The sequence below is a fragment of the Lepidothrix coronata genome, unplaced genomic scaffold, assembly GCF_001604755.1.
Source record: "Lepidothrix coronata isolate B3197 unplaced genomic scaffold, Lepidothrix_coronata-1.0 Scaffold13, whole genome shotgun sequence".
In the NCBI taxonomy this organism is placed as follows: Eukaryota; Metazoa; Chordata; class Aves; order Passeriformes; family Pipridae; genus Lepidothrix; species Lepidothrix coronata.
Window position 1 is genome coordinate 3,273,806 of NW_016690193.1, and position 20,784 is coordinate 3,294,589.

The following is a 20,784-nucleotide window of genomic DNA, read 5'->3' on the forward strand; positions in this document are numbered from 1 at the left end:
AGAATTTTCAAAGTAAGTATCAGATTTGTGTAAGTTTTGACTTGCTTTTTATCATCTTTTCAAAGATGTTCATTTCTGAGGGCTAGCTAAAAGCTTACTTGAACAAATGATACTATAACTAATGTTTACAGTAACAGTTTTTGTAAAGCTGCCTCAGTATTTGACTGTAATGGACATACTTGACATGGGTAGTACCTGTTTAGTTCTCTGGGAACATTTGTTCTTTTGTTGTTTACCTAAGCACTGATTTGAATTTATTAGAAATGATTTCCCTTTCCTCAAATCTGTCTCATGAGACATTTGTGTAAGAGGAGACAACCAGCAGGTAGTCTGAATGAAGCTTAATAGCATGGCTTTAGGATCTTGGAAAACAAAGATCTTCAATAATAACTGCACAAATTGAACTAGTCTCACTTTCAACACTCCATGTATTATGCATGATGTGATCTGTAGAGAAGGTGTGCAGAGTTAAAAGGGTTTTTGCCAAGGATGGGATTTGCCTAGTGTAACTTATTTCTCCAGCGTCCTTCTCTAGTTAATTGCAAAAAGAGTGAGTTCTCTAGAGGCTCAATCAGAGCAGACTAATGTGTCCCATAGAGTAAAAGAAAAATTAGCCTATGGAGTTAAAATTGGCTTCTTCGAATACTTCTCTAGGTGCCTCAAATCTTCAGAAGTTACATCTACTGTCAGATATGCTGAAAGAGAGAAGCAAACCCAGAATGCAAGGTGGCAAAATAAGATATAACTGTAAAAGCACAAGGCATCTGCTTGCCAGGTTAATCAGTCTTTTTCCTAAGCTGCAAACATGGCTTTCATTTAAATGCCCCAAAGCAATATTTTTGTTTGATTTGCTCTTGTGGGGAAGCAGAAGGGCGGTCTCCTTGCTGGTTTGTATGGTTAAGTTGCACACAAGGCACACTGAGAGAGCACTGGAACTTCTAGAACACGATAGCATTAAAATTACTTGCACAGCGTTGACTTGCCTGCTTTGAGTGTTGCACAGTAAGCTGCAAAATAGACCCTAGCTTCATTTACTGAGAAAGTTTGAAGGAGTGTTGTGGATAAGGCAATGCGTTTTCATTGAAAAATAAAAAGTTTTTACAAATCCATTTAAATGTTGACAAAACTTAGTCATCATATCTTTTTCTTGGAAAATGATTAAGCAGATTCAGCAGCTTCTTTCCCGAGAAGAACTAAAAATTAATTGTAATGTGGTACCCTGCACAAAATCCCCTCAATTAAAAAAAATTAAGATTTAACAAGATTGTAAGTAACTCCCTTGTGAACTATTAGGCCTTCATTAATCTTTGGTTCTTCTAGCTGTGTTTAGTGGTATCAGTGAAGTGTTGGCTATTAAAAATGATTTCTTTTTTTGTCTAGTCCCCAAGCTGTTAGGAGCACTGAATATGCTCTCAGAATTCAGCATTTCTTTTCTAAACTGGTCTCCAGCTGCCTTTCTTCTGCTCTGTGTTTCATTCATGATATGCACTTTGAAAAGCATATGGGTTTCTCTCACTGCTAGAAATGTAGGATGAGTTGTCCAAAGAGTATCAGTTTCAGAGAAAGGTCACTGCCCTTGTGAATCTCCTGGCTTTTCTTCCTTTCATTTACAGGTTCAGTATTTTATGCATATACATTCTGTCAGCAAACAGGTGTGAAACCTACAGGCCAAGAATGTGCTTCTTTTCCCCATAAAGGATGAAGAAGTGACATGGAGACATGACGATGTATTACCTCTGTCTGGCCTTTCCTTGGCAGAAGGTTTAAACTCATCAGTGAACTGTGTGCTGTAATAATGATGTCATATGATGGATTTCTTGGGCTTTGCTTTTTACTGCTCGTTGCTATTAAAAAAAAAAAAAAAGAAGAAAAAAAAAGTAAGCAAGCCAGTTCTCAGGGCAACAGTCACTAACTCTCACCAGAAAGCTGTTCTTTTTTACAACACAAGTCCTCAGACCTTTTGGCTATTGCAAAAAAAAAAAAATAAAAAAAAAATAGTTTCTGGTTGGAGCTGAGCTGCTTCTATTTCCTGATGAAAAATTCAACTGTTGCTACTGCACTGGTGCTTTTTTTCTAATGCCAAAATGAGCTGGTCACCCACTGTATTAAGGATGGTGTAGCTGAGTGTTAGAATAAAGCCTCAGACTGATGCAACGACCTTCACTTTAGAGCTTCTGTCTCACAAGGTCTGCAGGCTGCATACCCCATTCCTATGTTCTGTGTAACCAGCCAGAAGCAGCCTGTGATCTTAAATGCTTTAAAGAGAATGTTTGCATCATGACATTACTGTGTACATGGCTAACATGCAGCATAATGGAACAGGGATTTGAATATTTACAGCATGTTACGTAAACGTTGCCCTTCTGAATATTTTCTAAATCCTCTTAGCTCTTAAGTGACAGCTTTTTTTTTTTTTTAATAAAATCAGTCTTTTCATTTATCCAGCTAAGTTTGGTAAACAAAAGATATTTAATACTTCCTTTCATATAGACAGATTCTTGTATTTAAGGGTTTATCTTTGTGCACTTAAGCTTATTAGGTTCCTGGGTAACTATTTTAAAAAAGCTGACTTTGCAAAAGCAGTACATGGTGCAGAGGTGGGCTTTGGAATTTTCTGTGCTTTGCCAGTGTATACTGTGAATAGGTAATCTCCAAAGGATTGCAGTAAGCAGAGCAGTGTGCATTATGGTATGCAAATGTCACATGGATATTTGAATTCTATTTTGATCTACTAATAGTCAGTAGTGAAGATTTTGGGTTTGGCTTTATGTGTGTTTATATGTGTATACATACTCCTTTTAAAAATTGAGTAAGAATTGTGCAGAATTGTGCTGTGGCAAAAATAAAAGGAAGGAAAATTGTGACAAAATTCTGGACATCTATGGGGATTTTCTCTTTAAAGCTCTAGGACCATGGCTTTGTACCGTGCTTTGTGCTCTGACATTTATTTTTAATTGTGTTAGATGTAGGTTTTCACGAAATCTGAAAAAGCTTCTGAGGGATGACAGAAGTGTGATAAAAGAAATGACATGGCCAGAAAGGTGGTGGGGATCTTCTAGCATGATTTGGTTCTTTGACTTTCTGTATGTGTGAGATTTGGGGTGTCAGTGTGGGGGAGGCTTCTTTTTCTTGGGGAAGCAAGACAGATAAGAAATGGGTTTAAAAAGCTTGCAAGGCATTCAGAAGCATGATTTTTGTAAATTTAGGAGCGAAGACCTCAGTGGTTTTGTGGCTGAGGGTGGAGAATTTGAGTGTTTACAAGGTATACAGTTGCAAAGGGTGGATGGATGGATGGATGGACATTTTGTGAGTGCAGTATGTTTCCATTTACATTACTTTTGCCTTACATTTGCTTGTAGGTGACTGTGGAAGAAGTGATGACTACTACTGCATACCTGGATCTCTTTTTGCGCAGCGTTTCAGAACCAGCCCTCCTCAAGATTTTCCTCCGCTTTATTTTGCTGCACCGACATGAGAACGTGCATATCCTAGATACACTGACTAGTAGAATCAACACGCCATTCCGGGTAAGGCAAGCAGCTGATGTCTCCAAATTGATCCCATTTGTTAGCTGCAGTATCACTGATGTGTTCCTCAGAAATCTAGTCTATATTACTGTAGCATGTTTACTTAACTGTGACGTTACCAGCTTTCTTTGATTAGAAGGTGGCACTTTCTTGCTCAAGTGATTAAACTGCTGCTTCCTTTTCTTTGCCTTCACTCCCCTGTGCAATAAAGTTTATCTCAGCTTTGCACTGAACCCCTTCTTAGCCCAGGCACAGTGTGCCACAGTAACTGGAGAGAGAGCTGACAGAGTGAGTAGTTACCTTTGCTAACAGCTGGACCTTCTGGCTGAGAAAATGACGACTTGTTGCACCAGCCTGCCCTTCTGAGTCTTGCTTGGCTGGCAGTCTTGGCTGACTCTTGGGTGGTGCACAGCTTCATGGATGACATTAAGAATAATGTTTTAGTGCAAGTGAATGTTTAGAATGTGCAATAATATTTTAGAGAAGCCAGAACATCAGCACTTGCATTAAATATGTGTGTTAGGGACAGTAGCTTCATCTGAAAATTGTTTTGAAATATGGGTGCATGCAAATATCGATATATGCTGCTGTTAGTGCATCTCTAAGATGGATTAACTATGAGAACTGAAACGGCTTCTGTCAACAAAAATGCAAATGCTGTTGTCTCTGCTAATCATTAATACTGTTACATAGGCAAACAAAAAGGGAATTGTAAAGAATTCTGCATCCCTGAGCAACTCAGGATCTCAGCCAAAATGATTCTGTGATGCTAAAGGAGTTTTCTGCAGTATAGCCTGGCCAAGTGCAGAACTGCCAGAACTGCAGCCTTCTGTGTGTTTCTGTAGCACAAAAGCTGTGTACATTATTATTGATGAAAATACTGATTAGTAATTTGCAGGGTTAAACTTATGTACAGACAGGCAACTTGTAAAAAGGACTATGCTTTTTACAGGACTTGTAAAAATACTTTCCTGTCTCCTGAGAATATTTTAAATCTTTTTACAAAATTGAAAAATAGATTTTATTTATTCAGAAGATTGCCGTTTTGCAATATGGTTGCAAAGACAAATGAATAATATTTCCCTGTAAACTGAAATGTCTTAAATACAGGATAATTTAGGGCAGCAGCAGGTTTTTTTGAACTTTCATGGCATGAAGAAAAGTTATACTTGGCTCTCTCTAAATTTCACAGAGGAAATGAAATTTCCTGTTTTTCTCTGATGTCCCTCCCCTGGCTAAAACACACCTTTCGTGTAAAAATCTGACTTTTTCCAGAGGCTTGTTGTGAAGCTCTTCAACTCTGTCCCCATGTTCCTGTTAAGAACTCCAGTTGCAGATATTTCTCTCTCTCTTGTCCCTTTACTCTCTCCATCTATTTCTGTAGACATGAAGTCTTGGATTATTTGTTGACTCCTAGCACGGGCAGTGAAGAGCAGTGACAAGGGAACAGGTTTGAGCTGTGCTTTGCCTTTCAGCAGGCTAGTTCATGAGCATTTTCCATTTCTCTTCTCTCTGCTTATTCCCTTTCTTTGGTTCTTCTGTTGGTGTTCCATGACCAAACTAGGAAAGGCAGTCAAAGAAGGTTTCTCTTTTCAGAGGCTATCAAGTGAGGTTCACTTAAACTTTGTTATTTAACTGTTTCACGGAGATACCTACCAAGTTGGGGGAAATACATGGATGTATATATATATTTCAAGAAATCTATGCATTCATTTGGTCTTGGTCACCATGGACAGCTGATCACATTGTCACTCATCTGAAAGAGAGAACAGAAATGGTGAAACAAAAAGTCTTTAGGTTGACATTCTTGAGAAAACATGGCCTGGAGAGAGGAACATAGTGCTGTTGCAGAGCTAGAGCAGAGCATTTTAACAGTGGGAGTAAGGGAAGTGACTGCAGGGAAGAGGAGCCATGTGGAAGAGAGGCAATGCCCAGGCAGGATGCTGGATTTAATCCTGAATGAATTACAGGTTATGTTCAGTGATTGAAAAAATGAGGTAGAGAAATATCTGTAGCTTTTTCCTCACTTTGTCCTAATCTGTTTATTTTGTTAGTTATTGAAAAGTGCCATTAATTTCATATATTATCATATATTATTGTTTCATATGTTATTTACATAATTAATACAGGGAGAGACAAGATTTAAACACCCATTTGAAACTTTAGGAAAGGGTCGATTTATGCTAAATAATTCTCGCAAGAGTCAGCCTGGTCTGGGAGCCTAAGCTGACTATAAGATACTGTTTCCATGAGAGAGCAGCACAGGAGAAATACTCCTTAAGAGGCAGGGATACAGAGACAGTGTGGTCTGTGAAAGCATACAGCTCATGCTTCTACCATTTTGGGCACAGCTGCAGTCTAGCAAGTGTCTGGCAGGTAGAAATGTACTGTATGATAGCTTTGAAAGTGTTGTATGTCTAATTAACGACCAAAAAAGCCTGCAGAAGTCCATGTTTCTAGTCCTAAAGCCAGGGTGAAAGTGGGTTGCCTATCACAGAATGGGTATGATTTTTGTCTCTGCTGAGTGTGACTACTGAAATACCTAGTTACAGCTGTATTTAATCAGACCTCTGCCAAAAAGGCAAGCATGCAATTCCCACGAGGAATGCTATCCTTTCTCCTGGTCTTGCAAAAAGGATCTTCGTGCTTTGCTGTAGCTCCCAGCTGTTCAACTGACCTGTAATAGAGAGATTATGAACACTCCATATGGAATAGATTCTGACAAAAGATGGCTTGTTTGTCCTGGGCTGTGTCCAGTACCTTAAGCTGTATTTCTAGAACCATTCAGCTTCTTAATGTGCAGAACACTAATCATTCCTTATACTTAAAGCAACAGAAACTTGAGGTGATTTATAACTTTTCTTTCAGAAAAAACCTTTAATTGGTTCAAATTCCGTGTCAGAGGTAAAAACTAACACGCTGTATTGGAAGTTACAGGGTTCAGTTCACACTAAATTAAATTAATAAATTTAAATAATAGTTAAGACTGGTAAATTACTGACTTTTTTATAGCTTATTTGGAAGAAAGCTCTGGATTTCATTTTGTTAAAATGAAACGTTATGTGCATAGCTCTAGATAACTTAAAAAAATCCCATGGGGTGCTGACAAAATGAAATATTATACTAAGAGTGTCTGTAAAGCGTGATGTTCTGGCGGAGCCATTTTGTAATGTAGTATGCAGGGAAGATTGGAAAGATCCAATTTTCAGATCAAAAACTGACCATGTTTATTATTTTTCAGCTCTGTGTGGTCTCCTTGGCATTGTTCAGAACGCTCATTGGCTTGCATTGTGAAGATGTGATGTTACAGCTAGTTTTAAGGTAAAGGCCGAACTCCTGTTTCCATTCTTCATCCTGACTCTGGGACATATAATCTCTGCCTGTGGATGCAGAGCTGGATGAGAGTTCTCCAAGAGAGCGGGAATCCAAGCAACTACAGAGATAAGAATATTTATGATCGTGACAAAAGTCTACCAGACCTGACGTAGTGTGATTTACGTCCTGAGATCTTCAGAGCAAGAGATTTTTCTTGTGATTTATTTCTATAGAAGTGAGAGAAGCTAAGAATATATTTATCACCTCCTTATTCCCTGCTTCTAAATGTGTAATTCTTCTCCTGTGCATGTTTTCTCTAGTGTATTATGCACTGTGATACAAAGCTATATACTTGTTTGCAGCTTCCACCTTCTTTCTTGTTTTTCACATCTTTGATTCCTCTCTCAGTGAAAATACTTCAGGTTCCTGAACTATTGTAGGTAGATTGTAGTGTACTAAATGCACTGATTATTTTTGGTTTTAAGTGGTGATTCTATACATTGCTTCAAGATACTTACTTATAATTTTGGTGTGTGTATTAGATGAGAGATATTGGTGTAACTAACTTGGGCTTTTAGCATTGTAGATCACATAAATGTTTCAGATACTGTGTGTCCCTCCACACACAGGCATTAAGGTGAAATTCTCTATAGCTCTTCCTATTGTTCCTGGGAATGCTGTGAACACAAGTATGTCACTACTCTAGCAGTAGAGTGCTGTGATTAATGTTTTTGTTTATTTAGAGAATCTTTTAGAATTTGTTTGCATTTTAAATGGCAGAACATCCAGTTAACACTGAGAGTCTTACTAAAGTGCTCTTTAAAAGTAAAACAAAAGCGCTCTAAAGAAGTTTAACATGAGACTGTGCTTCCTCTGTTTCTTGTACTCCCAATAGTTTTTTCCCTCCTCTGCCTGAGAGCTCAGTCTTGATCTACTGCAGTAAGACACCTTGTTGACCCTTCCCTCCTTTTTTTCTGGCTGCTTGCCTGGCAAACATAAACTGCCTCTCTCTGGATTTCCCAGGAAAACAAATAAATTGAGGATTCTGGGACAAAATTCATTCATTGTCAGACCAACCCATTCTTCTGGCCTTTGACATCTGCCCATCCCACACTTGCTCCATACTTTCTTGCAACAGGTTTACTCTAACCTGCAAAGGATTTTTTGCTTCCCTGTTCTGATGCAACTGATCTCCTGTCTCTACTTGTCTTTACATTTCATCATCAAACCAAGTGTCACAATACAGAGTCAGGGTTTCATGCTCCTGAGAGGTTTAGAAAGTGAATTGCTGTAAATATTATTACTGTTTCTTTTAATTTGGAGAAGGCAGAAAGGTAGGAGGGGAGTTTTGTGTGTTGCTGCTTTCTCTAACATCAAAGGATGATAAGTAATGCTAAACACTGCTGTTTCAGGTATCTGATTCCTTGCAACCACATGATGTTGAGCCAGCGACGAGCTGTGAAAGAGAGAGACTGTTATTCTGTGTCTGCTGCAAAACTGCTGGCCCTGACACCAGTCTGCTGCTCCACTGGAATCACTTTGACATTTGAAAGCCAAGGAAAAGATTATATTCTATGGACAAAAGCAGCACAAACTAAAGGTAATTGGTGCTCAGGGGAAGACCAGATCATTAAGTGCATTGGATTTGGTAGCAGCTCATGGGATGAAGTCAGAAAGAATCAGAGGGGAAGGAAATGTGGTGGGTAACAATAAACTGGGCAAAAGCTTATTTAATTCCTTCCATGTGTCCGGGTCTATTGAAACCTTATTTTAACAGCTATCCAGCTTGAATATATATTCATGAAAATAATGTACAGATACATGACAGCAACCCTTGCTGCTTCAGAGTGGTTGCTGTTTTAAGGTTTGAATGCAGGCTTCTCTCTCAGAAATCTTGAGTTACAGCTCTGTCTTTGCAATAGGAACAAGTCATGTATGTTTATGAGCAAATCTCTTAATTGTTATGCTTTTGTCTTCCTACCTTATTGGATGGTTGGGGTTAAACGCTCTGCAATGTCTTAGTGGATCCCTTACTAGAGAAAATTTGATATACTACTCATGGTATGAGTCATCTTCTTTACTTCTAGATTCTGGTAGACACTCTTCTGAATCTACTTGCATCGTGGAATATGGAAGAGCTGTGGACATCAGCTACTTGCAGTACCTGGGGGAAGCTCAAGAAGCCATCATCCAGTGCTTGAAAGATTGTAAAGTTTGGTCTGCCTTGTATGATGGAGTAAACCCTGATCCAGACACCTTTATCCAAACACTTGCAGAGGAGAACAGTACAGATGTGGAACATCCCATGTTTCAGCTCCACCAAAGGACACCTAGCACATGCAGCTCCTCTCGAGTAACTCCATTCAGCGAGAAGATGCAGTTGGAGCTAGAATGGGATGATAGCTATGACACAGGGATTTCTCCTGGTTCTAATGTGAGCTCACCACAACCATATGATGATCTGGGAAGCACAGAAATGCAGCCACCTGCAGAGCCACCAAAACACATACAAGAAATGAAAAAAAATGCCATTATGCTCATCAAAGGTTCTTATATAGAGGAATCAGACTTTCAGGATGATGTTATGGTTTACAGGTTATGTGCCCAGAAGGATACTCAAGATGATGACAGCTCCAAGGAGAAAACTTTAAATGCAGCCAGAGAACGTAAGGTCCGAAGCCAGACAGTAGTCAATGGGCCTCTTGCAAAGACCCAGCTGGAAATGGGCTTGGATGAGCACAGTAAGAGAAATTCAAGCTCAACTCAAGGTGTGATGAAAGAACAAATAAACCAGAAAATGACTGAGATTGATCCACAGCCAGACTTAGAGTTGAAGATTTCTCCTCAGGAGGCAGATTGTAACTTAAGACTGCTGAGCACAGATGGTGAGGATTTCATTGCACAGTATGACAAAATTATTAAGGAACTGGATCCAAACAGTGCAAGCTTGGAGGAACAGAAACTGGATACTCCTGACCCTGTCTCTCCAGCAGAAGAGGAGGAGGACTTTGAGAATTTTTCAACAGACACCCCTTCTGCAGAGAGCATATCATCTCCCTTTGGACCAAAGGAGGATGTCTCTCCTAAGCACGCTTCGAGGAGCCAGAGTGCTCCGTTTACAGGTGGAATGTCCTGTTAATTACATACATAACAAATGCAGGATGGCATGGTGATTAAGGGGGGGCCAAATGAGATCACACTGTGTGGCACACAGCACAAGCATAGAGCAAGGAACAGTTCTGGCACTAAAGAGGGTATGGCTCGAATAGCTGAGACCAGTCCAAGGAGAGTAAGAGATCCCATGTGAAAATAGAGCAGAGTCATCAGTGTGGTGACAGCAAATGGTTGTTTCTCAGGGGATCTTCTTTGGGTGCTGTTTTTTTTTTGGCAATTGTTTAAAACACTGAGCAGGGGTTACGTTGTTTGTATGTGAGAGCTCCATCACTCTAGAGGAAGCTTTTTCAGTTGAAAGGGGATTGGAGTAGCTGTTCTAATATACAGAGCCCAGGTAAGTAATTTGCTTATTTTATGGTTACTTTCATCTCTGATGCGGTGGATGCAGTATCATGGTGCCGTTTTTCCCCTCTCTGCTATTCCACATTGTAGCACGAGGTGTCAGCACTGGTGCCACGTCTGTATGTGCCTGTCTCCATGCTCTGCCCTGGCATCCTGTTCCTCCAGTGTCATCCTGCCCTCGCTGCTGGCATGTTTATCTGTCTGGTGCCACGCAGCAATTTAAGCTTGGTCTCTGCTGACTGTCCAAGCTACTCAAGAATGACAGTACTACCAGAGGTCAGAGTGGGCTTTTGATCGGTATGTGTACAGTTCCTTGCACTGCAGGCTCCTGATCTTTAGTTATGTCTCCTAGATACCAGAGTAATGCAAATAATAAAAAATAATAATAATGTATCTAGGTTTCCTCACCCAAAATAAAACCTCTATAAGATGGCTTCTTGTTCATTTGGAGGGGGAAAACGTGTATTCATTGAAAACCAGCCCTTTCTGGTCAGCTGTGGCCAGAATGCTTGGCACTGTTTCATAATTGAAAAATGCAGTCTGATTTTCAAACAATTTGCTCTTTTTGGTGTGGCGGCAATTTCCTTGTACCAGAAGCTAATCACATCCAAATCTGCTTCCCAGTATCTGCTGTCAAATGTAGTCGAAAATGTTGTCTATGTCTCTCATTCTTCATCTAGTCCCCCCTCTCCATTTGTTCCTTTCCAAAAACCCACATCAAAATCACCCCCTGCCCAAACCCAAGAAAAACTCAAAACTGAAGAAAATGAAGATAAAAAGCTAATAACAATAAGCCTCACTGTTTGCTCCCCATTCACAGTATGTCTTACTCTTAGGCTGTTTAACTTGCCTTAGTGCAGATCTTGGTGATTGCATGTAAGGAGGTGCTCAGAATCACAGAATATGCTGACTTGGAAGGAACACACAAGGATTATCACCTTAGCCCTGCATAGAACCATCCTCAAGAGTCACACCATGTGCCTGAGAGTATCATCCAAACACTTCTTGAACTCTATCAGGCTTGGTGCTGTGACCACTTCCCTGGGGAGCCTGTTCCAGTGCCCAATCACCCTCTGGGTGAAGACCCTTTTCCTAATATCCAGCCTAAACCTCCCCTGACACAACTTCAGGATGTTCCCTTGGGTCACCACAGAGAAGAGATCAGTGTCTGCCCCTCCTCTTCCCCTCACGAGGAAGTTGTGGACTGCAATGAGGTCTCCCCTCAGTCTCCTTTTCTCCAGGCTGAACAGACCAAGTGCCTTCAGCCACTCCTCACATGGCTTCCCTTCAAGGCCCTTCACCATCTTTGTTGCCCTCCTTTGGACACTCTCTAAGAGCTTAATATCTTTCCTATATTGTGGTGCCCAAACCAGCCACAGTATTTAAGGTGAGGCCACACCAGTGCAGAGCAGAGCGGGACAATCCCCTCCCTCGACTGGCTGGCGATGCTTTGCCTGATGCCTCTCAGGACCCGGTTGGCCCTCCTGGCTGCCAGGGCACTGCTGACTCAGATTCAACTTGCTGTTGACCAGGACCCCCAGGTCCCTTTCCATGGCACTGCTTTCCAGCATCTCATTCCCCAGTCTGTTTGTACATCTGGGATTGCCTCATCCCAGGTGCAGAATCCAGCACTTCCCCTTGTTGAACTTCATATGGTTGGTGACTGCTCAGTCCTCTGATTTGCTGAGGTCTCTCTGCAGGGCCTCCCTGCCTTTGAGGGAGTCAACAGCTCCTCCCAGTTTTGTGTTATCTGCAAACTCAGTGTCCCTTCCAGTCCTTCATCCAAGTCATTTATAAAGATGTTGAAGAGCACAAGGCCTGAGATGGAGCCCTGTGGAACCCCACTAGTGACAGGTCACCAGTCTGTTCCCCCATTCGCTGTTACTCTCTGTGCTTGACCTGTGAGCCAACTGCTCACCCACCACATGGTGTGTTTATCCAGATGTGCTGGACATTTTGTCCAGAAGGCTACTGTGAGAGACAGTATCGAAAAGTTTTACTGAAATCCAAAAAGATTACATCAACTGTCTTCCCTTGATCAACTAGGTGGGTTACCTTGTCATAAAAGGAAATCAGGTTTGATAAACCTTTCCTTTCATGAAGCTGAAGCTGTGACCGATGACTGTGTTGTGTCTCAGGTGTTTTTTCAATACCTCCCAGAATAATCTTCTCCATAATTTACCAGGCGCTGAAGCGGGACTGACAGGCCTCTAGTGCCTCTGCCTTGGAAATCTTGAGATTGCAGGGCCTTTCAAAGATAGCAATCTGGTCTAGTGGAAGGTGTTCCTGCTCTTGGCAGGGGGCTTGGAACTAGGTGATCTTTAAGGTCTCTGCCAACCCAAACCATTCTATGATTCTGTATTTAATTTGGAATAGTGTATTATGTTTGTAGATGTGTTTGATAAAGTTTTGGGTTGCTTTTACTGTTTTGGGATACTGTCATGGGATGGGGCTTCTCTCTGCAGAATTGAATAACCTGACAGAGGTTTCCTACACCCAGTAAGTGTCAGCAGTGCAAAGATGCTTTCTTCAGGCCTATAGATCTATGAAAAAAATGTCTTGTATCCAGTGCAAAAGCATTAAACACTATCATCCCAGGAGCAAGAAAGAATGTGTTGTTCAGGAATAAGAATTTATATTTTGCTCCCTCCCTTCATGGCCATGAAAGGAATAATTTTTTGACTTTTCATCTAGTTACCCTGTTTCTTACAAGGATCCCAAACTCTGCTTCATTCCTCTGATTATCATTCTAATAAATTCTTGGTGGTAAAAGTCACGTTTATCACTGAGAAATTTTTTTATATATTTGGTAACCTCTCTTGCAGTGGCAAGCAGCAGTTGTTACAAGTATCTAGATTCAGCTTTACCTGCTCAGCTTTAAAGTGTTACCTAGTGGAGAGAAACACTGACACCTTCTCTCGCTATCCCTTTTGGTAGAGTTTCCACTGCACTTTGGTCTTCAGGAGCTCTGTGAAAATGTCTCCATGAACATGATAGGGGAAGCAGTAAGTTATATTGGGACAGAAGAAACTGTATCTCAACAAAAGGGGTTTGGGGCTGCCCCACTGGGTACCTGGGGAGGGGGCATTCCTGCAGCTCTGATGGCTGACACTGTGCTTGCAAGGCAGCAGCCTATAAAGCCTTGCCAACACTGGCCCTCCCACCTTTCATCTTGTGAGTGTAGCTGTGCCGGACAGTAGCCATGTGCAAGGTGAGGGGAGCTGGAATGGGGTTGGATTATGGCCACCTGCTTGATCCTAGAAGTGCCCATGGCATGCATCTTGTGCCAAGATTGAGGGTGGGATATTCAAAGTTAGCAGTGCTGTAACTGCATCACCGAGGGATTCTTCTGTCTGGTTTTCCTAGCTTTTATGCAGCCAGAATAGTGGGTGGAACTGGGGGTGGGACAAAGGATGTTTCTAAGACTTGACTTGTGATTAGGTCACTTGTACAGGCTGCCTCAAGCATCTCATCAGCTGTGTGGTCTAGCAACATGTAGTGAAGTCATTCTCAGCTTTGCAAAGGTTTCATAAGCTTGAGCACTAAGGGTTTATGTACTTTCATGGTAAATGCTTTTGTATTTCAGTGGTTGTCCTGCAACATGAATACACAAGCTAAAGCTATTATTTATTGGTGACATTTATATGCTAAAGCCTATGTCTAGCAATAATTTTGCTTATAAATCTATTTGAATGTCTTTCCTGCTTTGTGTGACTGTTTACAGTACTGCAAATGCCTTTTCTTGTGATGTGAACTATCACAGCTCTTGATTTTTATGTTTAGAATAGCATTTTCATGTTCTAAAGAACACCAGTTTTTCGATAAGACAAGAAAGCTACCTATAATTTACTTTGCCCAGTCCTTACCTAGAAATAAGGCACAGTAGGAGTAAAAAGAGCAGATTCTGCTTGCATTGAAACTAGTAGTACCATTCTGATTAACTTCAAGGGGAATAGAATGGTAGACCATAATGTACTAGGCTAAATCCTTATTGGTACATGTAAAGTAGAATAGTTATGCATATTAAATATGCCATTAATGCAAACTGATTGGCTATCTAGAAAATGTGCTTTTAATCACAAAAGCTTTTAACACCTCTGTTAAGTCTGTTTTGTCTGTTCAGCTACAGTTTGGTTTTTCTAGCTGCTTTCTTTTTTTAGTGTGTGGGAGGTCTAATTTTCTTGGTTATGATGATCAAAATTCCTTTTAAATAACTATTTCCTGGATCTTAGGATTTTTCTTCTGTGAAAACAAAAGCATTGGTTCCTTTTTATTTTCTTGCAGGACCATTCATCAGTGTAATGTTGTCGAAGCTGGAGAACATGCTGGAGAATTCCTTGCATGTAAATTTGCTGCTTATTGGGATTATTACTCAGCTGGCAAGTTATCCACAGCCACTTCTTCGCTCCTTTCTGCTCAACACCAACATGGTGTTTCAGCCTAGCGTACGGTCACTCTATCAGGTATTTGACCACGGGTGTTAGCCATGCCCACTGGAGCAGTATTTTTGGTGTCTCCTTAAAATTTACATTAGCTCCTTTCAGTTTCACTTGTAGCTTTCCCACCTGTCTGAGAGCCTCTTACTTAATTTCCATGTTTTAATTACATTTGTGCAAAGAACTGGAAACTCTGTATGACCATAGATTTTGTCGGAACTCTCTTTTAATGCAAGTAGAGAAAGCCCAAGTATTCAGTCTGTGGCTGCACTGGGAGCAAAGGAGGAAGAAGTAATTGTTACTGTTGTTTTGACAGGTGCTGGCATCTGTGAAAAATAAGATTGAGCATTTTGCTTCCATTGAAAAAGACTTTCCAGGTCTTCTCCTGGAGGCCCAACAGTACTTGCTTTTTCGTGTGGACATGTCTGATGCTGCGGAAGAATTGCTAACCAAAGGTAAATGTTAACCATGCTCGAGGAGTGCTGGGTGGAATGACTTACCAGTTACCCCTCTCCTTTTCTCAGATGATTAGAAGAAGGTGTGGTGTGGCGGGAATATCATTAACCAGATGTATCCTTCTGACTTTAAAGTGAGGATGCTCAGTAGGCCACAGTGTATGGGTCTATTTGGATGTTCTTTGCTCTTTAGAAGGTTTTATTTGTTACATAAAATGTCTGTTTAAAGAAGTAACAAAGTCAGTTCTTGGCTTGCTGTCAGTTTGGCCGTAAACAAACTCACTTTTGAGGCATGAGGTGAGGTGGCATATGTGCATGATTTCATTTTATTTTTAGCCTGACCTTCAGCTAGTCACTGGTTCTTTTTTGATAAATGTTAGGGAGGACAGAAGTCCACGATGAATTGGTTTCTTCAACAACTGAATAGGGCTTCATAGCAATTGAATAGGGCTGCTATGAAGGAGATAGATACTAGCCAGAAAACTTTTAATGTGCTTTCTTGGATGACAAACCAAGCAAAACAAACAGAAAAAACAAAGGGGAGACGTGTAAAAGCCAGGACACTTTGAGAGCAGTGGGGACTTCAACAGGTATCATCCCACAAGCCAGCTTTAGAGGGACTTCCATAACATCTGCTGCTTCTCCAGCACAGTGCACACTGCACCTGTCTTTCAGTTACCAGTATTAATTTATACTGCTGTGGGGCATGCTAGTGAAAATAAGCAAAGCAAAGAGTCTTACATGCTAACTAAGAACCTTCCAGACACAGCCAGGCAATGGGTGGAGTTGGGGCCATGCCCTGAGGATGTGCTTGTTCTCAGCTTGCTGCTGAGCCAGCAATGTTAGGTTCAGTTTTCCCTTGAAAGCCAACTACCCATGTGATGGGAAGATGTCAAATTCGGTGAGTGATTAAGAGCTGACTCTGCAAAAGGGTTTGTGAGAGGCAGCATTTACAGGTATGTGCTTACTCATCATTGGGAGTCCTTAATAATCACCGGTTCTGCCTACGCCTCTGTGAAGATGTTGAACTATTCTTCCATTTCCAGAGGTGTGGAAAGCAGGACTCTTTATGTGCCACTTTTAATTGTATTTTAATTTTTCAGGGCTCTGACTAGTAGTCTACCTAGTTTCTGGTCAGCATAGCGTGTGTTTCTAAGGTTTGCAGTACAACTGGCCTGTAAAATTATGATCCTACTAAGGCTGCTTCTTGAAGAATTGGTCTGTGGAAGGTGCTTGTTGTAAAGAAGCTGCATACTGCAAACGTCAGTAGTGTTTTTAGGCTCTGCATTCTGGTGCCAGAGATTAGAAAGCTTTACAATTAGATGGTATTGTAGCTAGCATGTGGGAGATGAGATTAGGAGGTAACATTTAGAGTCCTTTTTTTTCAGGTGCTTTTTTTTCAGGAGCTTTTATATAATGAATTCCTGATGGCATTTATTTATACTTCTGATTTTACATCTGTTTTCTTCTGTGGGCTTCAGAATTTGCTAGGTTGACTCACGCTGATCATTATTTAGGAATTTGAAACAAGGCTGCTTAGTCACCCTGTTGGTACATTTTCTTCTGTATAGTAGCAACTCCTGCAAAGAAGGCTTCTCTTGACAAATGAGTGGAGAGTAAACAAACGTCTGGATAACTGCAGGCTTGGTTCCCAACAGGACTGGTGATGGAAGTCATCAAACTGTAATCCTGCGGGAAAGTTGGCTCAGTAGTCCCTCAACCAGTAGCTCATTATATTGATTAAGAAGTGCAAAATAGGAACTGCTACAATAATGATAAATAAAAAAAAAAACCAAACCACAACCAAACAAGAAATTAGGAACTCCTATAGGACTTCTCTGCATTTGCTTGAATGCCACCTCTGCGTGTCATGCAAGTTGGCTGCTCTCTGAGGGATTTTTTCCCTTGGACAGGAGTGGTGAATAACCCCAATGTTCTCTACAGGTCTGAGCATAACTGGCTTCCTGCAGAATCCACATCTGAAAACGTGAAGACTTAGTGGGAAACGCAAATGTAAAACCAAGAGTGTTTCCTTTCTCTTTACAGGGATGATCTCTGAAGGTGTTCAAGCAGAAATGGACAACTTACTATTTTCTGCTTGCAGTAGCTTGTGGTTTCCTTACACAGGAAAGATTGGATTCTGGTTACATATACAGAGCTGTCATGATGTAGATTCCATGGGAAAAGCTGCCTTTCTTTCAGTGTGTTGGTAACCACTTTCAGAGTACTCATTTTCATAAGTTTCAGTTGTATGATTTAGTTTGCCTCCTGATCCTAGAAAGAAGTGAACAATCTTGATCAAAGTAAAGAACTGGAATCTCTGATTCCTAGATCAGCTTTCTGTGCTTTTCTGCTGTTTTGTTTTTTTTTTCCTCCAGATAAGCAGTTAAATCTAAATCAAAATTTAAAATATTAATTATGAAACATTTTGACATTAGAAAATCTGAAAAAAAATCTTCAGGGGAAGCTCAAAACTTTATCCTTTTATTGTAATTCATAATGTAAGTTGTTTTTCCTCCCACAGTCAGATTTTTCCACAGAATTGAAATTCCTGTACTCTGTCTCTAGTAGATAGAAATGTGTAGAATAACAGCATGAATGATTGATAAGTCTGGGGTTCGAAAGGTGTTTTAAACTCAAGAAAAGTACGAGTCTGTTAAATGATTAAGATGAAAATTTCTTTTGAGTGTTTGGAAGTGTTCCACAGTGCCTTTGGAGAAGGACAAACAAGGAACAAAAGTGCAGAGCTGTTGAACAGAGGGATGGCTGTGCTCCTCGCCTTTGATACTTGGAGAGATTTCAGAACAAGGCTGATGTCACTTGAGACTGAGTTGTTTTAACATAAATTGCATTTTAAGGGAAACCTCTTAATGCAGAAATGTAGTGTTTGGCTTATCTGCAGTATGTGAGTTAAGATAAGTACTTTTATTTTTTTTTTAATGATTTACTTAAACAGCTTCTGAGAGCATCCACTTGTAAGTTAAACAGGATTTTATCTGCCCATGCTTTTGGCCTCAATGACATCTTGTAGCAGTGAGTTCTACAGGTTAATTTTTTTTTGTAAAGTATTTCTTTCCATCAGTGTTAAATTTTGTCACCTTTTTAGTTTCACTAAATTAATTATCATCTAATTAAAGGGCAGCTCTGCTTCAGGTTGAAACAAGGAGCAGTTGATTGAAATTTAGGTGCTGCTGTCACTGTAATTCCATGCATTCTGATGCTTGAGCTCTGATCCTCTGAACTCTGGCAGCAGCACACACTATAGCAGAGCACGCAGTGGTTTTTGCTTGTTCTGTTTTTAATGTTTAGTTGCTTTGCAGACAGTTTAAGGTAAGTGTAGTTAGTGGGGCCTGAAGCTGCAGAAAAATCAAATTTTTAAACCTTTTTTCCCCTTAGATTCTCGCTTGCTTCAAACTCACGCGGTGATCTTATAACTCAGCCTCAAACCCATTTACATGATGATTCACAGGGAGAGGATGGAGAAGAAGTAAAGTCAAAATGTCAGTTTGATCTGGGGGAGGGATAGAGCACGATATCGTTGGAATGGAGACAGCCATGCTGGGTCTAGATGGGTAGATATTATCTGCTATTTCAGAAAGTAAATCCATATTATTCTTTCCCTTGACTCCTCTACTGCCCACATATTTCTCTCATCAGAGCTGGAACTGAATAATATATAACCTGGGGAAAGATAGATAATAAAAAATGCAATAGAATAAGGCCACGTAGAACTTTGGAATGTTGGATCCCCGCACAGTCTGGGTACTGCAGATTACAGCTCTGAACACAATCCTTGTAAACTAGGTTTGGACACTGTACATATACCGTGTGTGCTTAATATACAGTCTTTTTTTTTTTCCCTGCTTTTGCCTCTCCCTCTTCTCCTGGCTTTAGGTAATGTCCAGCACAGCAGTATGGCAGGGAAAGGAAGGAACCTCTCTGAAGCTTACCCAGCTGTACTGCAGCCTTTCCTGGGACAGAAAGGAAAGAAGGGCCTGGCTCATCCCAGCCTTCCTGCCCACGTGAGGAACGCCGTGCTTGCAGCTGCCCTTTTCCCAGAGTTCCTGAAGGAGTTGGCAGCTCTAGCCCAAGAACATTCCATTTTATGTTACAAAGTACTGGGGGATTTTGAAGATTATTATTAGTGGGGTTTTTAAACATGTTTTAAAAAAGCTTTTGGAATTTAAACAGATTTTTAATGCAAAGCTGCTTACAAAAGAAGGTTGTACTTCAATATTTCCTGAAAATACTTGATTTAGAGGGGGAAGAAGGAGGCAAAATATTATTCCAGTTAGGCCTTATAATTTCCCTCTGTGCTACATAACTTATTTGAGAGATTTCTGATACTGCTCTGACTGCAGCTTCCTTCTTCATCCCTTCCTCTTTACACAGCCACCCTTCTTTAGTGTTACTAATTCCTGTTGAATTTCTGCAATAGACACTTGTAGGCTGGCTAAGAGAGGCAAACACGTTAGCTTTTTCTGTTCCAGATATACACTTCTGGATAACTTGTTAGGAGACTGAAAAAACATTGCCCCGTGGGGCAAGTTCACAGTATAAAAAGACATGCACAGTCTGCACAAAACCCCTTTATGTGAAGGACTGTGCTTCTTGGTGTCATTTTCCTCTTCCCTTCCTTTTCCCTGAAACCAGGTTCTTACCAATCCACATCTGAAGCCATCTTTTTAACTAGTGGGTCAGGTTTTTGAATTCAAGTGATCTTATGTGTATTAAACCCCTGAATAGCTGAAAGCAGGTGCTGGACCCTACACATACCATATTGCCTTATGGTGCAGACAGATCTGCAGCTATCAGCTGTTGGGCTTTGAAGTCAAATGAACTGTGTAAGTGGATGTGGATTGCAGACTGCCTGGAATTTTCCTTGCAGTTTCTCGGCATTCTTGGGTAACTACTGCATTGCTACCTACATCTCTGCAAGCATGCCTTATTTAGTAAGATTTGCACAAAGTACAAAACAAAATGTTTCTATGCAAGCTGTTATTAGTATGTAGTTTATTTTTATGCTTATTTTAATAAGCTAAAGGAAGATATTCAGTATCTTTCTGTAGTGTTAAATGGACAGCAGGCTGGTTTTGTCTGTTTTTTCTTTTTTATTAAATGAAAAAGGTTTGCTTGCTCCTGAAAGGTGTTCTGTTTTACTGTTAATTTTTTTTTTTGCTTAAGGGAAAGTTAAATACTGTTTGTTTACTTTTAATGTAGGTGTTGACTTTTCCTAATATTGCACTTTTGGGATGGTGAGGGGAAGACCAGACTATTCACCAGCTGCAGAAAAGGAAGGAGTAATGGGGAAAGCTGTCTGCTGGTGACTAACTGCTTGAGAAAATGCTCTGCTGTGAGTAATGGGCTTCATTAGAAGAACCCAAACATGATGAATTGGTGCATCACCACTGCATTTTGTCTTATCTTAGTCACATAATTGTGCTTCCAGTGTGCTGTAGTTGGCTGCACAAAAAGTGGCTTAGTTCAAGAAAGCCTTAAACCCATATCTCCAGGATAGAAACTAACAGTGGCTCC

At 40.6% G+C, this 20,784-nt stretch overlaps 1 protein-coding gene across 10 annotated transcripts in view; it reads left to right on the forward strand.

Annotated features, from left to right (window-relative positions):
* Positions 1–20,394, forward strand: part of FAM160A1 (family with sequence similarity 160 member A1) — an 87,121-nt gene extending 66,727 nt beyond the window's left edge. For all 10 annotated transcript variants that reach the window (XM_017805927.1, XM_017805928.1, XM_017805926.1 and 7 more), the window contains 7 exons: positions 3,360–3,527; positions 6,769–6,848; positions 8,255–8,442; positions 8,930–9,964; positions 14,643–14,821; positions 15,111–15,249; positions 19,144–20,394. In XM_017805927.1, coding sequence (XP_017661416.1) covers positions 3,360–3,527; positions 6,769–6,848; positions 8,255–8,442; positions 8,930–9,964; positions 14,643–14,821; positions 15,111–15,249; positions 19,144–19,394 — 2,040 coding nt within the window. In that variant the 3' untranslated portion in view covers positions 19,395–20,394. The remainder of the gene's footprint in view (positions 1–3,359; positions 3,528–6,768; positions 6,849–8,254; positions 8,443–8,929; positions 9,965–14,642; positions 14,822–15,110; positions 15,250–19,143) is intronic.
* Positions 20,395–20,784: the final 390 nt, after the last annotated feature.